Raw genomic sequence first — 20,799 nt, forward strand, 5'->3', positions numbered from 1 at the left:
CATAAAAACAAAAACAAGCAGAAGCCTTTTGCAATAGCAATGGAAAAGAGAGAGAGAGAAAAACACTTAGTGTTCAGAGAAAGATAATAATATATTTTTATAACAAAGGCTGACGCACGCCTTGACAATAACATTTGAGGAGTCATTAGCATTTGTTTTTCAACCGTACTGTCCTTTTCTTTTAAGCTATGGACTAGAATGAAAAACCTTTTCTAAGGGTAGCCTATTTGCTACTACTGAACAGGACTTTTGGGACACTCCAACACCGATGTAGCTTGCCAGAGTCTCAGAAAAGCAAAGCAGCCATATCAAAATAACATTTTTTGGCATTGCTTACTTCTCAAGGTCTGGTCTGCCCAAGGAACTTAATGAAAGCTGGGTTATTTGGACAATGTGGATTCAACCATGAGAGCTGATATGCTGGGAAGCTTATCCAGAGCACTTCTGAAATGTTGGCCCTAGGAAAATAAGATAAAATAGAAAGCTCAAATAAATAAGATAAAAAGGACAAAAAGTGCTAAGCCTTATTTTTTTCTGTGACTGCTTGGATTAAACCCATATTCATATGACACCTGGGAAGGAAATAAATAAATAAATAAATAAATAAACACTTCAAGAGGCCTGGCATTGGCCATATGACATTTGTGCAAGTTTTATATCTGTGGTGTCTTTCAAGATTTCTACCTTGTACATACCACATCTCCTCACATATTTACTTTGTGCTCCCTGCTGAGCCTGGGTACCCTGAGGACTCCTGGTATCCATAGCAAGGTCTTGAGCTTCTCCAGGGATGCCTGTCTAAGCTCTGGAGGGACTGTCTCACACCATTAGGTTCACAAGGAGCCTAAGAGCTTAGACAACTCCTTGTGTGGGAAGAAGCTGTCTGATGCTCCTGACCTGAGGCTCCAGCCTGTGGAAGAACTCCTGTTTGGTTTAGTATCAGCATGGACTTTTACTTGTGAAGGTAATGGTGTACACCACAAAATGGTACCAGGCTTTGCTCTTCTAGATCCCCGCTCCCAGTGCAAACTCTAATCTCTTTGACAAGGGCTTGAAAAGTAAAGTCTTTTTCTCTCCAGCAACTTTGTGCAATTGGAAACACCCACCTAAGACACTGCAGAGGACATCTACCCCTCAGTAGTGACATAGTCAGTGACTATCAAAAGTCTCTATTCTTTTGAAATATTGCAATCAAACCCAAGATAAAAATATTGATGTTTAAAAATTCATTATTTTAAAATATTGAACATTAACTTCCTTTTAATGATTTTTAAATTGGCCCTAAATCAGGGTAGATATTTTCCTTTTGACAGTCACTTATAAAAGGTTATTGCGTTACTAGTTTCACAAGAAGAAAGTGCTTTTTCTCTCAGTTTGTCTTGAGAGAAGGCCTCTAGCCTTGGATCCCAAAATGACATATGCCTGGAGAGGTTCCAGCCAAAGACAGTAGAGCTCCATGTGGGTGAAAAAGTGTGTTCTCACTATCAATACAAAAATTCTAATAATGAAGCCCCAAAATCACAAATGCCTGGATCCCCAGGTTGCAGGCAATGAAGTGCAGAGCTACTTGAATTACCCCCAGAGAAAGGTGAAGAAAAACTTTGCAATGTTCTCTAAGATGTCTCATGCCTGGTAAAATTGACTGACTTCACTAGCATTTTCAATTAATAGATGTACTGAATTTCCCTCTTTACATTTAAGCTGTCAGTATCTACTGCCATAATGACAGGATGAGAGTTTTTATTTTTTCATTTCTAAAGTGTAGCTGATTAGGGTTGAAATGGGATCAAGGATATGCTTTCTTTTTATTTATTTATTTTTTTAAACTGATGGAGATTTTGGATAACAGTGATAAGGGACTTGTATTTGCAAAAGCCAGTGTGATGCCTCACATGTCTGCATTGGATGCAAATTTGGAGAAATGTCCTTGACTAGGGTCATTAGAACCAGTGTGATTGGTTATGTGACATTTTTAATGTAGACTCGGAAACAAACTGCATTATTACTGAAAGCAGAAGATGAATTTATTAAGATGGTCTGAATAATTTCTCTGAAGCAGAAATTCCACAGACAGCTGCTGTCTCTGTCTTAATGAGTTTCAGAGTCTGCATAAAGAGGAAACCCAAGTCTTTGTGGAAAATTCTGAAGAGATTTCTTCCTATCCTGCCTCACAGCCGGTCTCCTGAGAAGCACAACCTTCAGCACTGACAACAATAAACACAAAACAAAGGTCTGGATTAAATGCTGGGGATGATCTATGGCTTTGTTTTGTTGGAATGCACCTGAGGCTCAAGACCCTTTTGCAAAATGGTGGAAGGCCATCTATCTCACTAACAAAAGTTACATGCTTCCAGTGATTTGAAACAGAAACAGGCTTTATCTGCAATCTTCTGAGGTGGACTTTAAATTTTCCTTAAACTGAGGATGCTTAGACCTAATACTTTGGCTTAGCACCTTCGAAATATCGAGATTCAGTGTAAATCAGATACCAGCCCAGGTTTATTTTTCAGACATCCCTAATCAGTGACATGACGGTGGTGTCTGGTAATTTCTACAGGAAAGATGAGTTGAGAAGCACAGAGTGACACTGCAGTAATGGTGGCATTTATGGGATTGGAAGCCAGCAGAAGCTCTTGTTGGGTATGAATTATGAGCCTGTGTCAGGTTCCAGGGCAGACAGCTGGAAAGGCTGCTTTCCTTTTCCTTCCTTCTTCCCTCTTGGCTGCAGAATGAAATTGTTATTTAATAGCATTTCTGGGGTGGTAAGTAATGCGGCACTTTTGTTTTGTAACATTTCTACAGATGCCCTGGGTCCAAACTGTTCATCCTGGGAGCTGATATTCTTCTCAAAGCCAGTCTTGCCAGACAGCCATATTAGGTGTCAGGCCCCAGTAAGTGACTGCCACTGGAAAAAAATAAAATAAAATAAAATAAAATAAAATAAAATAAAATAAAATAAAATAAAATAAAATAAAATAAAATAAAATAAAATAAAATAAAATAAAATAAAATAAAATAAAATAAAAAGCAACTTTCAAATGTCCACAAGAAGCCAAGAAGTCCCAGAAACGGGTCAGAAAATAAATCTCTTCCACCAAAGGGGCTTTAAGGGTTCATATAAGCACCTGGGAAAATATTCTTGAGGAAAGGACATTAGAGGGGCAGTGAGGATGGATGCATTGTGAAAAAAATTATTTCTACCTTTTGTCAGTGGCTGCTCACAAACATGTTTGAGATACCATCAGCTCCTTGGCTTGCAGACTCCAGGGAAGTGTTAGCACAGCTGACATGTGGGAGGTAACATGTGGATGGATGTCAAAAAAAAACAAGTTTTTTCATTTATGTGATGTAGAAATACCTCTTCAACATGTGAATCTCAGGCTGGGTACATATCTATATGTCCTGCAAGCTGAGGGAAGGGAGGGGAGATCCCAGCTTGTTGTATCCATATTACACTTCCCATGACAATAAAAGCCAGTTTTTAAATGCAGCACCCATCATTTTCTCATTGCCTATTTCTAATCTCAAATCTGTTAATTTTTAATGGTGTATGATGCCAGCAGTGCCGGTGCAAGATTTCCCGTTAGCTCTGGAGGGCACATCTGAGGCCAGGCTATGAGTGAGGTGAGGCTGAGGTCCTCCCCATCCCCCAGGATGGTGTTTGCAGGTAGCTGTAGACAGGACTGGCAAACTGAATAAAGCAGCAATAACAACCCACATTCCTTTCTGGTGAAATGAAGATTTCAATAACCTGTGTCACAAACAGCAATAATAAGCAGTCCCTTTTGGTTTGAAATGTTAGGAGTAAACGTGCCAGGGATAGGAATAAGTCTTCAGAGCAATCATTTAGATGAAAGAGGCTTGTGCCGAGCTGGGTAAGGGAGGTGTGTGTTTCTTCTGAGCTGCGGAAGCAGAAAGGCAAATGGTGTTTTGACTGTTTCCAGGCAAATGGGTCTGCTTCAGCCCCTTTTAGTGTGTGCAAGTCAGTGTGCACACAGCTGTGCTTGACCCTGAGTTAGCAAGTGCGAGAGCACTCGCTCACCACATGACAAAAATCATATCACAGCATAAAAAATTGATGGGAAAAAAAAAAAAAAAAAAAAAAAAAAAAGAGAGAAAGAGAGAGAGAGAGAGAAGGAGGCCCAAACCCTCCAATCTTGCAGGCTCAGCGAGTTACTGTTTGGCTTGTTAGTGACGCCACCAGCAATAGGAAAGCCGCTTTCTCTTGCCGTGGGTTTATTGAGAAGATTATTAAAACCTTTTCATTGAGAAACATTTGGCAGAGACTTCTGAATAAGTCGAGGTTTTTGCCGGCATCCACTGCCAACGGAGCAAGGAGCATTGGAGGGGGAAACAAACAAAACTCCAACGATTGTCCTCATGGCTGCCAAAAAGGGACTTGAACGAGCGTGCCTTGTGAGTGAGAGAGACACCAAGAAGTACTCCTTAGCCCTAGACAGGTAACACAGCTCTGTGCTTCCCTCTCTGCCATTGCTTTGTCTCTGCCAACAACATGAAAGCACTGACCTGCAGATGAGCTGCCAAAGCTGAAGTATGGGGAGTTTCACAGTGTCTACAGGGAACATCTTTCACTACTTTCCAAATGTTTCGTTTGCTTTTTATTTTTTTTCCTTTTCAAACTTTCTTAGTAGATGTTTGATACATTTACTAGACAGCAGCCTGATCTATCTGCATCTGTGATGGATTGAACTAATCTGCTGCTGTAGCAAGTGTCTCCTGATACCCATTTTATAAGCTTAGTAGATTTATTGTAGGATGCAAAACCTTATGGATTATGCTGCAATTTTAGGCTGAATTATAATAGTGCTATTGACACCATGTTTGATTCAAGGCTCCTTCATGCTTGGATGTCTAAATAATCTATCTGATGTGAAAGAAAAGTGATACTGCAAAGGACTTGATCTTTCAAAGCTTTACTTATGTGAATAGTCTATTAGGCTTGAAGCTGATGTGCCAGAGGTCCAATAAGTAAATGTTTGCTTGAGTGAAGAAAGACCTTCTGAAAACATATGATGTGTTGTAGTTTGACTTCAAAATGAGTATAAATGTCTATCACAAAATAGTTTTACAGCTGAACTTATTTTCATTCTTCCTCTTGACTCAGACCAGCAAGTATTTTTAAAAGAAAATAGCTGCTCAGTTACAGCTTAGCACCTCTTGACATTTCCATTATCTCATTGGTTTTCAGGTTATTTATTGCTTGGCTCCCTTAAAAAGCGTAGGACAGAAACTTGGCATAAACACTGTCAGTTCTAATGGAAATCTGTCTCCCCATGTTCCTATACTGGGGTCACTGCCATCGTATTTTAGTCTTTTCAGTGTCTGGATTATTATTTAAATATTATTACATGGCTCCATAAATATACATGGCACTGTCCAAGAGGACTTTTGTGGTAATATTTATATTTTTAAAAAATGTCACATGATTCTGCAATTCATTTTTGTTACTGAAGAATCTCAGAGCCTTTTTGATAATTTGCAATGGTGTGGGCACAGCTCCAGTGGTTGAAGTCCTTTGACCCCTTTCTCCCTCTGGACACATGGACATCTCTGGACAAAGCCTTTATATGGTGCAGGGAAGGGTGTCCTAAGACAGGGCTTGTTGTTAGGACAGGGATGTCATACAAGTACCTGATATTTGTGTTGCACCTATTCCTGGCCTTTTTATTTATTTATTTATTTATTTATTATTATTATTATTTTTGTCAAGTGAAGTTTTATTAATGGAAAGAACTAATTAGTCATTCACAGACATTATCATCAACACATTCCAGGATCCTCTTGGGTTGCTTATGCCCTGCTGTGCTGTTCCTCCAGAAGATACCAGGGCAGTTGAAATCCCACTTGAGGACCAGGGGCTGTGAACATGAGGCTGTCCTATCTGTCTGTAGAGGGCCTCTTCTGTTTGGTCTTCATGGCCAGGTGGCCTGCAACAGACCTCCACTATAATGTCACCTGTCCCTGCCCTCCCTTTAATCCCGGTCCATAAACGTTCATCAGCCTCTCATCCATCCCTGGGGACTCCATCTAGTCATAGACATAGAGAGCAACCCCCCCTCCTCATCTCCCCTACCTGTCCTTCCTAAAGGGCCTGTAACCTTCCATTGCAGCCCTCCAGTCACAGGAGACATCCCACTATGTCTCTGTGATCCCAGCAAGGTCATAGCCTTGCAACTGTACCTATGTCTTTAACTCATCTTGTTTATTCCCCATACTGCACGTTTTTGTGTGCAAGCACTTAATAGACACACCCCAGCATGTTAGGTTTTTGGGGGATTTCTCCATAATGATGCCTTGTATGAACTTCCTTACCTACATGCAAGTGCTGATGACCATATTTAACCCTCATTTTGTTGATTTTGTCGTCCCTCCCTATTGTGTCACCCCATGCCTCTGTTCAGCAACTCTGTTCATTGCTCCTTCACAGGGCTGATGGTTACAATTTCCCTCCCTCATTTTTATTCCAGAAATGAGAAGGGAGAGCCACAGCCTCCCGTCTCCCTCCTCCTGGGAAGATTTGGTTGCTCAGGGGAAGCCCTCACAGCCCAGTGGCACAGAGGACACATCCAGTCTACCCCAGGGACCCGGCATGGTGGTGGGGAGGCAGCCTGCTGTGCTCGGGCTTGCACAGACCAGCTGCGGGCACAGCTTCAGGTGTCTTAAGCCGATCAGTAGCAATAAGCTCATTTTAGCCTTTGGTATAAATTACCACATTTTTCCATTCCCTGTGTGTAGGCTTAATGAGCAGCTCCAATGCTTTCAACAGAATCTATTTTGCACACAGATTGCCTCTTTCTTTGCCAGCCCCCAGCCTCTTTCTTTTTAATAAATGCCATTATTACAATACACAGGGAACAAAACTGTTTTTATCTCAATCATATGAGTAGGAAGTCTGAATACAGGCCCCATTCCCTGCACACAGGCTGTGGGGAAGAGTGTTTTGCACATGCCAAGCCTGTCAGTAGTCACTAGCGGGTTTGGATGTGTTGAGGCTTCCCCTGCCAAACTTCAGATTCTTAAAAGGGGCCTGGATTTAGCTGAGCTCCCTGAAAATCAGGTCAGCCATAGGCTTATGGAATAATTCAGGTTGGAAGGAACCTCAGTAGGTCTCTGGTCCAACTCCCTGCTCAAAGCAGGGTCAGCCCAGAGATCACACAGGGTTGCTCAGGGCTTTATCCAGTCTAGTCTTGAAACTATCTCCCAGGATATAGACTGCACAACCTCTCTGGAGAATCTGCTCTGATACTGAATTATCCTCACAGTCTTCTTCTTTTTTTTTTTTTTTTTTTCCTTCTTCTTTTTCTTTCCTTTCCTTATATTCAGTCTGTACCCCTCTTTTTTCACTTTATGATCATTGTCCTCATCCTTCCTACATGCACATTAATAAAGCTTCATCTTCTCAATAACTTCCTAAAAACATTGTAAAGCTGTTGCTAGGTTCCTCTGAAGCTAACTCTTCTCTAGGTTTGACAAGTCTTGTTCCCTCAGGGCAAGTGCTCCAGCCCTCAGCTATCCTGGTGGCCCCCTGCGGATCCCATGCTTCTTTCCTGCACTGGGGGCTCCAAACTGTGCACAATATTCCAGAGGTGGTCTCAAAAGTCTGTTTCAAGTGTATTTATCCTTGCTGAATTTCACAGTATTTCTGTCATCCCAGCTGCAGCCCTGGGTTGGAGTCATTTGCCAACTTGATCACGGTGCACTCCACCTCCTCCTCCAGGTCATGGATAAAGATATTAAACAGGACTGGTCCCAGGATAGGCGAGAGGCTCTACTTTTCACCAGTCTCCAAGAAGGATATGAACCATAGTTTTTTACAAGTGTCTGAAGCCGAGCACTCAGAACTTCCTGCATTATTCAAAAAATGTCTGTAAGTCAAATCAGATTAGACTTACATCACCTCTCTTTAAATTAGGCCCACAACAGTTTTCTATTGTTTTTTAACAGTCAGTGGTGGTGATGTGGGAGGATAAATTCTTCAGAGAGTTTATCATTTGGTATGTTGGTTATCTATCAAGTGATCTAGATAATCACTTATAAAGACCTAGGGAAATATCTTGACCAAATTCCTGAAGTTTCCATGAATTCAGTTTCTGGAACGGGCCAGCTTATTTCTTGCTGGCAATAGATCAATGTAATATTGACCAGAAATATTCAATATGCCACCTCATAAACCAGAGGATTTGCATCAGATTGTACCAGCTACACTGTGAGCTATATATTGGCTTGATGTAGCACAGATTTATGATTATGTTCTTTATATATCATTACAGTGGGATTTTGAGTACAAGTGAAACCCAAGGTTTCCTGTCTCAAGGTTTATATTTTTATTTTACTGTAACTGAAATGAAAAGACCAGCATATATAGAGGTAAATGAATTCAAAGTTTTAGTCACCTTTAGTCTAAAGCATAGAGTTAAAGTGGCAAAACTGCCCCTACATTTACTTCTTCTGTTGAAGGTACATGATGGAAATAAAGTTTTGCTGCTCTCTGCTAAATCACCCTGACATCTATCCCACATTACTACTAAGGGCCTACGACTTACAGAAGAACTGACTGTTACCAACTCCAGCCCAGCTGTATAACAATAAGCTTTTGAGACAAGAGACAAGAAAAAGGGCAATGCTGAAGGCAGGAAAGATGTGTAACTACCTTAGAGCATGTCTTCATGCATAAGTTTATAACATTAAATTAACTGGTAGTTATTCTATCAGTGAAGCCTTAGGCTTGTACTTGATTCTTATCTGTTCAGTTCATATCACGAGGCAAAAAGTTTGAAGAGTACTTGGGAGATGATTTCTTCAGGTGGAGATTGATTTTCTATTAGAGATGTGTAGGAAATATTTTCTTCTTTTTCTGTGTTCATGTAGATGATATGAAAACACTTACAGGACCAAAGAGCCCTCATCAAATAATGGCTTTCCACTACTCCTGGTACCTTGTGAAAGCCAATGATGAGGAAAACTTTAAGTGCTTCTTGTGACTTCTGAAAGGTTTTTGTTGTGGGCTCTGTGGTTATGTCTCCTTCATAATGGCTTGCCAACTGACACCAAGACCAAGCAGTATCTTAGGGAACTCAACACAACCCGTCCAATTGCTTTTGGACTCATGTTAGGTGATATGAGGACCTTGTAGAAAGGACTGTGTCTGCCCAATACTGCCATACACCATCTTCATAGAACAGTGATGCCCACTTCATGTCAGAAAGAAAATTATAGCCAAGATAGTAAGAGCTATGAAACAGAAATTAATTAACTCAGTCTCAGAAAATTGATGGTGGAAGGTTTATAATAATGATACATAAAAGCATGATTGATGCGATGAAGGTAAACAGGGATTGGTCATTCATTATTTCTAACAGCACAAGAACTAATTATAATATAAGGCAGACAGCTTTATTTGCATTATTTTTACACAAATCATAATTAAACTGTGGAACTCACAAATTTTTAAACAGCCATGTTCATAGAATCCCCGAACTGCAAAATGGTTGAGGTTGGAAGGCACCTCTAGAGGCCATATGGTCCAACCCCAGCTCAAGCAGGGACACCCAGAGCAGGTTGCCCAGGACCACGTCCAGGTGGCTTTTGAAGATCTCCAGGGAGGAGATTTCACAGCCTCTCTGGGCAGCCTGTGCCAGTGCTTGGTCACCTGCACAGTACAGAAGTGCTTCCTGATGTTCACAGGGAACCCCCTGTGTTCTAGTTTGTGCCTATTGCCACTTGTCCTGGACCTGGGCACCACAGAAAAGAGCCTGCTTCTGTCCTCTTTGCACTCTCCCTTCAGGTATTGATAGACACTGATGAGATCCTCTGAGCCTCCTCTTCTCCAGGCTGAACAGTCCCAGCTCTCAGTCAATCCTTGTAGGAGAGGTGTTCCAGTCCCTTTATCATCCTGATGCCTCTCTGCTGGGCTCTTTCCAGTACATCCATGTCTCTTTTGTACTCAGACCCCAGAACTGGACACAGTACTCCAGTTCTGAGCAGAGGTGAATGATTACCTCTCTTGACCTGCTGGTAACACTTTGCTTAATGCAGCCAAGTAAACCATTAGCCTTCTTAGCAGCAAGGGCACACTGATGTTCAACTGACTCATGTTCAACTGGGCGTCTACCAGGACTCTAGCTCCTTTTCTGTCATGCTGCCTTCCAGCTTGGTGGCCCCCAGGATATACTGGTGGCTGGAGTTTTTGAGTTTTGTACAGAAAAAAATAAGTAAATAAAGGGCTATTAAACATAAGCTGTGGTTCATCCAGCTCGCAGTACTGCCCCAGAATGCCATACTGCCATGTTTGTGCAGCCTGGAAGAAGGGACCAGGGAGGCACCCCTCTGGACATGTTCTTTCCTTGTACTTTGTCCTTGTGTATTGCCTCATGCTCACAAGAGAGGCTGGATGCTACAAGCACCTTTGCTCTGAGTACAAGTGTTGCTATGCTGTTATGCAGAAGGAAATTTATTCAAAATAGATTCATGCATACATGGCCAAACCCTCAAAATGAGACTAAATAAAATAACCATCAGAACAATTACCATCTAGTAGATATCTAAATGTATGCAAATGCGCATTTGCCTTTGTTTTGTGTCCAAAATGCCATGTAAGAAAAATAAGTATCTGGATGGCCAGGCTGTAAAAAGGTATTAAGTGACTTGGAAATGCTCAAGTTTGGTACATCAGTTGAAATCAGAGTGGCATAAGAGATGTGACTTTGGCTTAGGTAATTTTTTCTCCAAAGGCACTTTCATATCCTTTCAGGCACCAAAAATTACTCCTTTCCCTTGGGAAGGAGATGCTTTCCTGCGGGAAGTGCATTGATTCCACATTTTGCTCTTTTCACTGGGGTCTCATAATGGTCTAGGAGGACGGCAATTATTCCCATCAGCCCGTAGATCAAGGCACCCAACAGATCAAGTGAAAACAAACAAAAGGAAGTTGCAATCAAAAACTCTTACTAATGATCTGTGTGGAATCTGCAATATGTATTTTCTCCTTCCATCCTTCCAGGCATGACTCAGTAAGTGCCTTTCTCTGATGTTTCCCCTGACTGTCTTTTTTAAAGGAAAGAGAATTTGAAATGGAGAAAAGATTATTTTTTAATCTGGGACTCTTCTTGTGGTGTGCTGGTGAAGAGATCTGATGCTCAAAGGCTACATCTTGCTCTAACACACTCAGGAGGGGTTTATAGTTTGACAGAGCTGATCTTTGCACCTTAAGCTTTTGATTCACACATTTATAAAACCGTATCTTGGATTCTTTTAATTAGTGGCAGGCTGCCTTTGGAATAATAATAAAAAAAAGGTAGCACACAGGAGCCTTCCTGACTCATGGGGCTGGATGCTGCTCTCTGAGTTCAAAGAGAGCAGCAAATGCTCGCCACCTCTGACAACCGGGCTGCTTTTATTCAGGCACCCCTTAGACAGAAAAGTGTGACATTTGTGGGTTTATGCTGTCTCTGTTTGCTTTTGCATCTGTTCAATGAGATCTGTGGACAGTGCTTTCCTACCCCTTGACAGTGCTCTAAGGTTTTGTTTGCTGATGAAGAGACTTGAAGATTAAAAAAGGGAGGGAGGTCAGAAAATGACCCATTTTGTTAGCAACAAGGAAAGGATTTGGTGGCTCAGAAATCAGCAGGGGTAATTTTGGCATCCCTGCCCTGACAGGCTGTTGAGCGGATCATGACTCATGTCGTTAAGATGATTTTAACATTCAGTGCCAGCTGATGAAAATTGAGTTAAAGGGAAATTAATTTTACATGCAAACTGCAGAGCATTGGAAGTTAACTCCAGAGAGGGATCATGAGAAAGAAAAACTCGCATGCCCCAACCTCCAGGGGAAAGTGAGAAAACTACAGTATTTTATTCAGCCATCTGGAAGGAATCAGTTTGTGGTACCTTCTGAGTCTAATTCATCAGCAAAACATTGTGTGCAAGTGACATGGTGCACACGAGGAGTCTGATGGATGTAAAACTCGAGCAGTGGAGAAGGACTAGCTGCAGGCACCCAGCCTGCCAGATGGGCAGCCCATTCCCCAGGCATCTCAGCTCCCGTTTATTTGTTGTTGTGAGGAAAATAAAGAAAAACACAAAGGGACTAGGAGAACTCAGCGTCTCCAGGCATCGGTCACTGCTCTTTCTCACAAGCTCCATGGAGGCACATAGGGGGAATCGGTTGCCTCCACTGAGCAAACAGAGACCACATGGTGACCTGGCTGGGAACAAGCTGACTCAGGGGAACACACTGAACCCTTGGAACATCTCAAAAATATTTACCAACCCAAATCCATGTTGATTATCTACAGTCGTGGGTCTCAGCTGCCAAGGAAGTGGAGAAAATGGTGGTGACCAGGTGGGGCAGCTCTTCTTCCACCAGGACCTCCGAGGAGGTGATGAACCCAATGGCTCTCACCCATGGGTGGGTGAGGGCTATGGGGTGCCCTGGTGGGACTCAGACCCACTGAGCAGCTGCAGCCCAAAAAGACAGCTGGAAAAGCTTGTGACTTTGGGGCAGCTTTTTTTTTTTTTCCCTCGACATTGAACAGAGTTGATTGGCAGCATGATTTCTTTCCAGAAAATCATCCTAGATTTTAGGCATCCTGACACTTCTCTAAACAGTGCAGAAACACCACAGAAAGCCACTAAGATGCTTGCACTTCCCCAGAGCACAGCTTTCTTTCATGCTTAGATTAAAGAACTCTTCTTGTCCCCAAAGGAAAGTCCTCACCACCCTGAACGGGGAAAAGTCATTACAAGGTGCAGTGAAACCTAGCTTCATGTCATGCCCCCAGACTGATTTCAGACTGAAATAGCAGATCTGGGGAGTTTAGTGCACTCCTGGACAGGCTTACAGACCATGACCTTGCGCACATGAACCATGAATAGCTGTAACATGATTATATGAACGTTACAAATGTGCATCTGGGCAGAATTCCCCTTTGCATACCACAGTGCGCTCCCACGAGCCTTGGTACATGGCAGGATGTATTTTGCCATGGGGGTATTACATGAGGAGCAGCTGCAGCAACAAATGGTGTAGCTGGAGTGGCATACTGGTTTTCAGATGAGCTTTTTTTTATATTTTATTTTCTTTTTCTTTTTTTTTTTTCTTTTTTTCCTCTTTGGGCTCTTCTTGGTTGGGAGATATGGAGGAGGGACCGTCCTTGCTAACCAAACCACCTTGGAACCTCACAGAATAAGCTGGGCAGATTCTGGGCTGCTCTAGTGAAAGCACTATGTGCAATGGTCATCCAGGAGCTCCTGCAGTTGCAATGCAATGTATCTCCAGGTTCCTCTTCTCCCATTCCATGTTTCCCAGGCAAAAATGATAAGGAGGACAGCACTGAAATTTTGTGACAAATCCAATTTGGCTGGGAAACCATCTTGAGTGATGCTCCAAGACCCACTTCTGCTGGACTTCTCTTTTTTTAAGAAATCAGTGGAACAAAGATGTCATCATCCTTTGGAGAACTGATTTTTTTATTATTATTTTTTAAATGCCTTTGAAACTTTTGGGCTAACTTTTTCCATGCTCAGTCTCTGCAGAAACAGTGATAGTTTTTGTACTTAAGTGGGACTTTGAGATGAAACAGTTCTGCATGCAGGGAGAGAAGAGAAATATCTTTAGACAATTATATTTGTAAAATATATATATATTTTTTTAATTTTATTTTTAAATTGTCTTCCAACAAAGCCATTGGGAATAGAAAACTGAAAATTCCCACAGAATTATCTCCAAGCTACGCCAAGCTTGGCTAGTATTTGCCTGAGGTATGACTTTTTGAAAACCTCATGCTGTGCAATCCAAGTCCTTTCCTTTCTGTAACCTTTATCATTATGTGCACAACATGCACAGCCTAAGAAAGTCACCCTGTGCTCCATAAACTGGTAAATGATGTAGGAGTGCCTGAAGAGCTGGGAAACACAGCCAGAGAAGTCATTTCGTGTGCAGCTCCCTCCCACAGAGTGCTGCTTGCATGAGCAAGCCTCTCCTATGAACTGCTGTTCCCAATCCTGTTTTTATCCTACAGAAGCATTAATTACAAACTTTCTGGGGCTGCAGGGCTAGATGCTCAAATAACCAGGGTGTTTCTTTTTTTAACCTTCTGTTCCTTTCAATCCCAAAGGATGAGCTGGCATCAGAAGAATTTAAATGAAGAGAGGCAGCAGCAGGAAGCAGGAGATGCTGAAGCTAATCCAGCGTATCACTGTCACGGCTACTCTCAGGCCTATGAGAACAGGAAAAGGGAGCAGCATCAAGCCCGGAGGAAGCTCTGTGCTGCATCAGTAATTTGCATCTTCTTCATGGTTGCTGAGATTACAGGGGAGTATGTTTGCTCAAAGGGAGCTCATTTTTGTGCCCAGCACAGCTGTGTTCCTGCCCTTCTGCACCCACTCTGCCTGCAGTGACCCCCACTGCATACAGATGAACCCACCTGGGATAAAATAGTTCCCTTTTACCCTTTTATCCTTTTATTTATTTATTTATTTTTTTCCCTAGTGAAACTAACATATTTTCATATATTAACTTAAGGATTGCATCTGGGTAGGAATAGGAGGATCAGTTAATGGTCTAAGCTGTTCTCCCAGGTATTTAAGCTCAGCTAAAAGTGGCTACCGTGTCTTAGCATCATGTCACAAATGGGTTTTTAATAACTTGAGTTAGTTTTTTTTGGAAAAGATTAAAGGACTTTTCATGCTTATCCAGGCCAATGAGCCTTCAGTGCTGGTGAAGGCAGCTAGCAGCAGGATCTGATATTAAACTCAAAAGTCTTTACAAAATCCAGGGAAATCCAGGGCCAGATTCACCATCTGCTTTTCTTCAGTTAAGTCAATGTATTTATACCAGGGCACGTTTATCTTTTAAATTGGCCTGCTGGTATGTCTCTGGATCAATGGAAGATTATTCCCTTGCCTAATTAGCTTCTGATTCTGGACCTATCCTGCAACATCCAACATAGGTTTTTGGCTCCCTCCTAGAACATTAGCTTTCATTTTGTCTCACTGATCTGCTCTCTGTATGGCTTCTCTGATATTTATACCTACCTGATAATTCCTGGCTCTTTAATTTCCCCTTCTCTGATGAGGTGAGGTAAGAAATGAGGAATCCCACAGGCTTTAGCCACGTGCACCCAAGGGGATGTAGGAAAAATCAGAGAGGAAGGTTTCTAAAACCCATGGTTTCCTAGACTCAGAGTCTCTGGAGCCCTGTGAAGATGCAATAGAAAGGCTTTTTTTTTTCCCCACAGGTAAGAATTGGAGGCACTGAAGGAGTCACTGAATTTCTGCCTTCATTCCTGGCTGCCAAACCCAGCCGGATTTTCTCCAACTCTTCCCTCCTACAGGTTTCATCTGCATAAAGCCCACTTGTTTGTAGGTCACGTGCATTTCTCCCATGCAAATTGGTGCACGCCACTAATCCCCATGCAGTAATTTCCAGTGCCAGAAGTAAAGCGTTATTATCAAAGCCGTATAATCAGTAGGCCTAAGTTTGGTGAATGCAGCAATGCTAGAGGATAATTGGAAGGACAGATGATATGTTAACTAAATGTTTCATTTTGCTTAATGAATCATACAGCTTTTTTTGCAGTGACAGCTTAAGTAACAGCCTTGAAGACCATTTTGCTTCAGACCATTAAACTTTGACAAACCAGTTATTAACAGCAGTTACAGACAGCAGTCTATGGAGATTTTTGTAATTATGAACCACACATTTAATTTTTTTAATCATCAGGCTAGACAGCATGTGCCTGATGATTGACCAGTGAGTGACTGACATTTTCTACTGCTTTGTGGTATACAAAGCTATAAACAGCCATCGTGAGTAATAGTAATCATAAAGGCCACTTGTTGTGTGTATTGATACAAAGTGGTAAAAGCCTGCAACTAGTACACAAGCTTTATTCTTGAAAGTAAAGAACGTGTGACCCCTCCTACCACTCTTAAGGACAAACAGATTCTGTAGGCATTATTATGGTAAACAGAAGATACAGAGCTACATCAATCTCAAATATATTGAAAAATTGTGTTTCACTGAATCCCTAGATCATTTCTGTGATTTTTTTCTTTTTTCTCTAACCATCTGTGCTGGCCCTCACTGCTCTCCCAAAAGGGGCACTGTTTGCTGAGCCTGATACACCAACTGTCTCTGAAAGACAATTTTCTCTTCTTCTAATGCAGACCCACCACAATCTCCAGAGATCTGGAGATATCAGTCAAGCCAATGACACCCTATGTACAGTCCTGATATAAGTGTTTACAAAGGATTTTCAGTGGCTAAGGACCAAACGTGGATTTCAAAGTAGTTTATTTCCATTTGGAAAGAGAGACAAACCTAGCATGATTCATCATAATGAAAAGAAACACAAAGACTTGACCAGGTTGCTAAGATAAACAGACTGAGATCTCAGAAATTCACCCAAAGCACCAGCTATGTCACAATAAATAAAGTAATCATTTGCCAACATTAGTCAAAGACAGCAGGCTGGAAGCAAGCTTTTGTAATGTTGTCCCAAAGAACATGGAAATACAGTATCAAAAATGCAATTGGGCTTTGCAGACAGCTTGTGCTCTACATATTTGTTTGCTGAAAGATAGCTGATGCCTTGGCTGTTAACATCTGTGCACTGACAGACAGTCCTTCCCTCTGCTATGTAAAATTGTTTTCTACTTAGGAAAGAGTTGCCCTGCAAACAGTGGAAGTCTAGGAGCTGTGTCATGATCAAAAAGCAAATGTGATTTTACACCTGCTCATGTCTTGAGAAATCCCCATTCTGTTGAATTTTGCATTTTACTGCGAGGAATGAGATGCTCCAGAATTCTGCAGTCTTGTCTGCTCCCTTTTGGGAAGTGAATTTCGGGCAGCTGTAAATGGGATGTACAGGGAGGTAACAAAAAATATACTCCTTATATGAGTGATATGCATTCCTGTGTGGTGACAAACCACACAATATTAGATATTCTAACCTAAAATTTGAATATAGGAAGAAATCAGACAGGTAGTGAGTGCATCCTGCTGGCATGAAGACTTTCCATCTGTGATGAAACAAGAGTTGTGTCTACATGTCCCCTTGGCAGTGGTATATTGCCAAAGGTTTTGAATGAGGCATTTTTGATTTTATGATATTTTTCAAGATTCATTGATTCTCATATGGGTTGTGGTCAGGAGAAACAGGTGAGCTGAAATTAATTAAATGACTGAGGAAGGATGGAAGGATACTGCCAAATCAGAAACTAGATTCTTTGGGTCTATTATTTCACATTTCCATTTTCCTACATTTCCACTGCGATGAACACACTCCCCTGCTGTAACAAGTTGGCAGGACAGCTTTCTGCTTGTGATCCTTGTCTTCCCTTGCAGCCACCAGCAGCTGGGGTTGGTTTAAAGCAATCCTCAGTTTCTTTGGATTTGCCTGTAGCCCTGAGACATGGTTAGAAGAACTTGGCAAAATAGTATTTGGCTTACTGGGTAAAAGAAATGTGGTTTCAGACAGCCTATTTTTTTCCCCCAGAATTAACGTAAGACCAAAACCCCCAAAGTAAAATGACATACAGCCACATTTTTGAGCTCTAGCAGCAAAATTAAATCATGCATTACAGATGCAAAATGATAGATTAGTCCTGCAAACAGAACATTTTTTTCTATGCCCTCACCAAGATGCCCAGTTGTTTATCACAGCTCTTCTATTGGAACCTTTCATTTTACTCCTATTTTAATGTTGCCTATGACAAACAGTCTGGCATCCAGCCATCTAAAACTCAGGAAAAACGTGCACCTTTTCCTCTTACAAATTGTGAATTAATTCCATAGGCTAAGGCTCCGAGTTTTTGTACGTACATAAAATATCACCAATGTGAAGACATAGTGGGAGGATACAGGAAATGTGATGCCCAAAACTGGTTTTCACCAAGAAACATATTAAAGTTGTCATAGTAAAATAGCCCAATAGTAATATAAACACAGCACTTATGAATCACAGCTCTTATCCTTAGGACATTCTCAATTACGTATCTAGGATAAAGAAAACCATCACATTTCTTTTTATTAATTCATGTCTTTCACTGTGTGAATGTGGTACAAAATGAAGCAATCTATGAAGAGTTTTGAGTCATGTGTGATCGCTGAATACTAAATGTTCCTTCTGATGTGTAACAACTCAGGTCTCAAGTTTGATCTAGTTGACTCAAACTTCTGACCGGGGCCATGATACGGATACACATTTCACACAGGTGGGCAGATTGCTGGGAGCCTGGCGGTGATCACCGATGCAGCACACATCCTGGTGGACTTGACAAGCTTCCTTATCAGCCTCGTCTCACTCTGGCTTGCCTCAAAACCTCCCACCAAGCAGTTAACTTTCGGATGGCACCGAGCAGGTAGGAAATGTGTCAGAGTGTGAACATGTGAAACGGGAAAGGGAAGTCATCATAGAAAGGCACTGGAAAATGTGCTAATGTCCTACAAGGTCTGCAGAAATTGAAAGATAGTGTGCTAAAATTCTCAAAGCCTCCAGAACACATCACAAAAGTAGCAAGCCAATGAGCTTCAAAGAAGTAAAGAGCCCATTTATGCTTCCCTACAAACATGTCTTCCAGTTCATTATTTCGTATAGTTTTGGGCTGGTGCTAGCTTTGTCTGAGATAACAATGGCTTCCCTTAGTGACTTGAGAGTGAGCAGGACTGAATACTCAACCTACTATAGAGCTCGCTTCTATAATAGCAGAAATAGCCATTAAAGTGAGTATTTACTTAATTTATTAAAAGGTAACAAAAAGCACTAACTTACTTAGAAAAGACAATGTTACATTTATATAAAAGAGACAGTAATATTTACTGTTTTCTAAATCATCTCTTTATCTCCATTGTTTTTAATCAGTTGGAAACATGGGTAGGTTTTGAACATTCTCTGTCCGAAGCTAAAATTGACATATTTATGGATGACACCTAATATCAGATGCCTGAAAATCAAACGCAAGTGCAGTTTTACAAAATACAAGATACCAGCAAAATATTAACTATGAGAAAAAGAAATTAAAAAAAAATCTGGGGTTATGATTCTATTCAAAATTTGGACACATAAATATAAATACAAATAGGTGAGCATGTGCAAGCACAGTGATCAAGTTTCATATCTTCAGAAGAGATCTAGGTTCAATTCAGCTGCTTAAACATAGAGGTCTAGTGGTACCTGAACAGTCCTAGGCTGTCTGAGGCTTTTGCATGGTAATAGCAACTGTGACATGGGACCAATAAGAGACTGCACAGGATGCCAAAAACAAGACCAAGGCATCTCAAATGCCACCAAACACTCACAGTTAGGAAATGGGAATATGTTGTCCATCAGTCAGTGGAGCAGGGATCTTGGTGAATTACCATTCATTTTACATAAATTAAATATCTAGACCTCAATACAGTTATTCGAACATAGACATCTGGTGTCATGTGAGAAGTCTTTGTATCTTTCAGCTGTTATTCCAAAAGGATGTGGATCTCCACAGGGCCTTTGTCATACCTGACAGTCCCATGTGGGTGTCTTAGACAGGTAGCTCACAACTACATGTAGATATATTAATTTGGATGCCTCAGTCTTTAAATGAATCCCATGTGTCTGTCTTGTGGCTTAATTTAGTTGCTTACATAGAAGTGATTAATGCTGTTTGAAATGCTATATGTGTCCCATAGATCTCCAGATGCCCATCCAGAAGGTTATGGGTCATCTATACATTTTGTGTCAAGCCATACATGGAGGTGTTGGTCTATCTCAAATGGCTTTGGACACCTACACACATGAACTTAGGACTAGGATGGTGAATGCTTCAAGGATGTTCAGTATGACACTCCAGAAGCAGCTTTGGACTCAGGATGTCTGCAAGGAAAGGTTGCTTGTAGCTGCAGATCTTACAAGATAAGACATACCATGCAGACATATGTCCAGTTATGAGCACCCCAGTAAAAGAGAGACACACACATGCTGGAAAGAGTGCAACAGAGGGGTACCAAGATGATGAAGGAACTGGAGCACCTCTCCTACAAGGATTAACTGAGAGCTAGGACTGTTCAGCCTGGAGAAGAGGAGGTCTGGGGGGGATCTCATCAGTGTCTATCAATACCTGAAGGGAGAGTGCAAAAATGATGAAGCCAGGCTCTTTTCAGTGATGCCCAGGGCCAGGACAAGAGGCAAGGGGAAAAACTAGAACACAAGGGGTTCCCTGTGAACATCAGGAAGCACTTCTGTACTGTACAGGTGACGAAGCACTAGCACAGGTTGCCCAGAGAGGTTGTGAAGTCTCCTCCTTGGAGATCTTCAAAAGTCACCTGGATGTGGTCCTGGGCACCCTGCTCTGAGCATACCTGCTTGAGCTGGGGTTGGACCAGATGGACCCCAGGGGTCCCTTCCTACCTCAGCCATTCTGTGATCCTGTGATACTCATCCTGTCTTTATATTGTTCCCTAAATATATTCTACCAACACTATGAAATAGGCTGTTGGATGAGATGGAGTTTTAGTGTGAGCCAAGTGTACCTGGTATTATGTTGCCAACACACAGCTAAATTATGCAGCTTTAGCAAAGTAATACTTACCATCCATAATTTTGTGTGTGTGTGTGTGTGCATTTGAACTCTCTTAGCCTTGGAGGAAAGGAAAGTGAGAGACCTTTCTCTTAATGACAAGGAGGTGGCAGGCGGGTTCAGCCATCTCATGGAATTTCACCCTCAGTCTGTGTGAGATTGTTCATGTTTCTGTCATTGCAACGTGGAACCTCAAAACCTATCATTTACTTTATTGTCTTT

General features: G+C 41.6%; 1 protein-coding gene across 1 annotated transcript in view; it reads left to right on the forward strand.

Annotated features, from left to right (window-relative positions):
• Positions 1-4,354: 4,354 nt before the first annotated feature.
• The window catches only part of SLC30A8 (solute carrier family 30 member 8), a 28,588-nt gene continuing 12,143 nt past the window's right edge, over positions 4,355-20,799 (forward strand). The window contains exons 1-3 of the mRNA XM_082752674.1: positions 4,355-4,460; positions 14,136-14,340; positions 18,246-18,384. Of these exons, the coding sequence (XP_082608800.1) occupies positions 4,381-4,460; positions 14,136-14,340; positions 18,246-18,384 (424 nt within the window). The 5' untranslated portion in view covers positions 4,355-4,380. The remainder of the gene's footprint in view (positions 4,461-14,135; positions 14,341-18,245; positions 18,385-20,799) is intronic.

Source organism: Aythya marila, assembly GCF_965140915.1.
Source record: "Aythya marila genome assembly, chromosome: 2".
In the NCBI taxonomy this organism is placed as follows: domain Eukaryota; kingdom Metazoa; phylum Chordata; class Aves; order Anseriformes; family Anatidae; genus Aythya; species Aythya marila.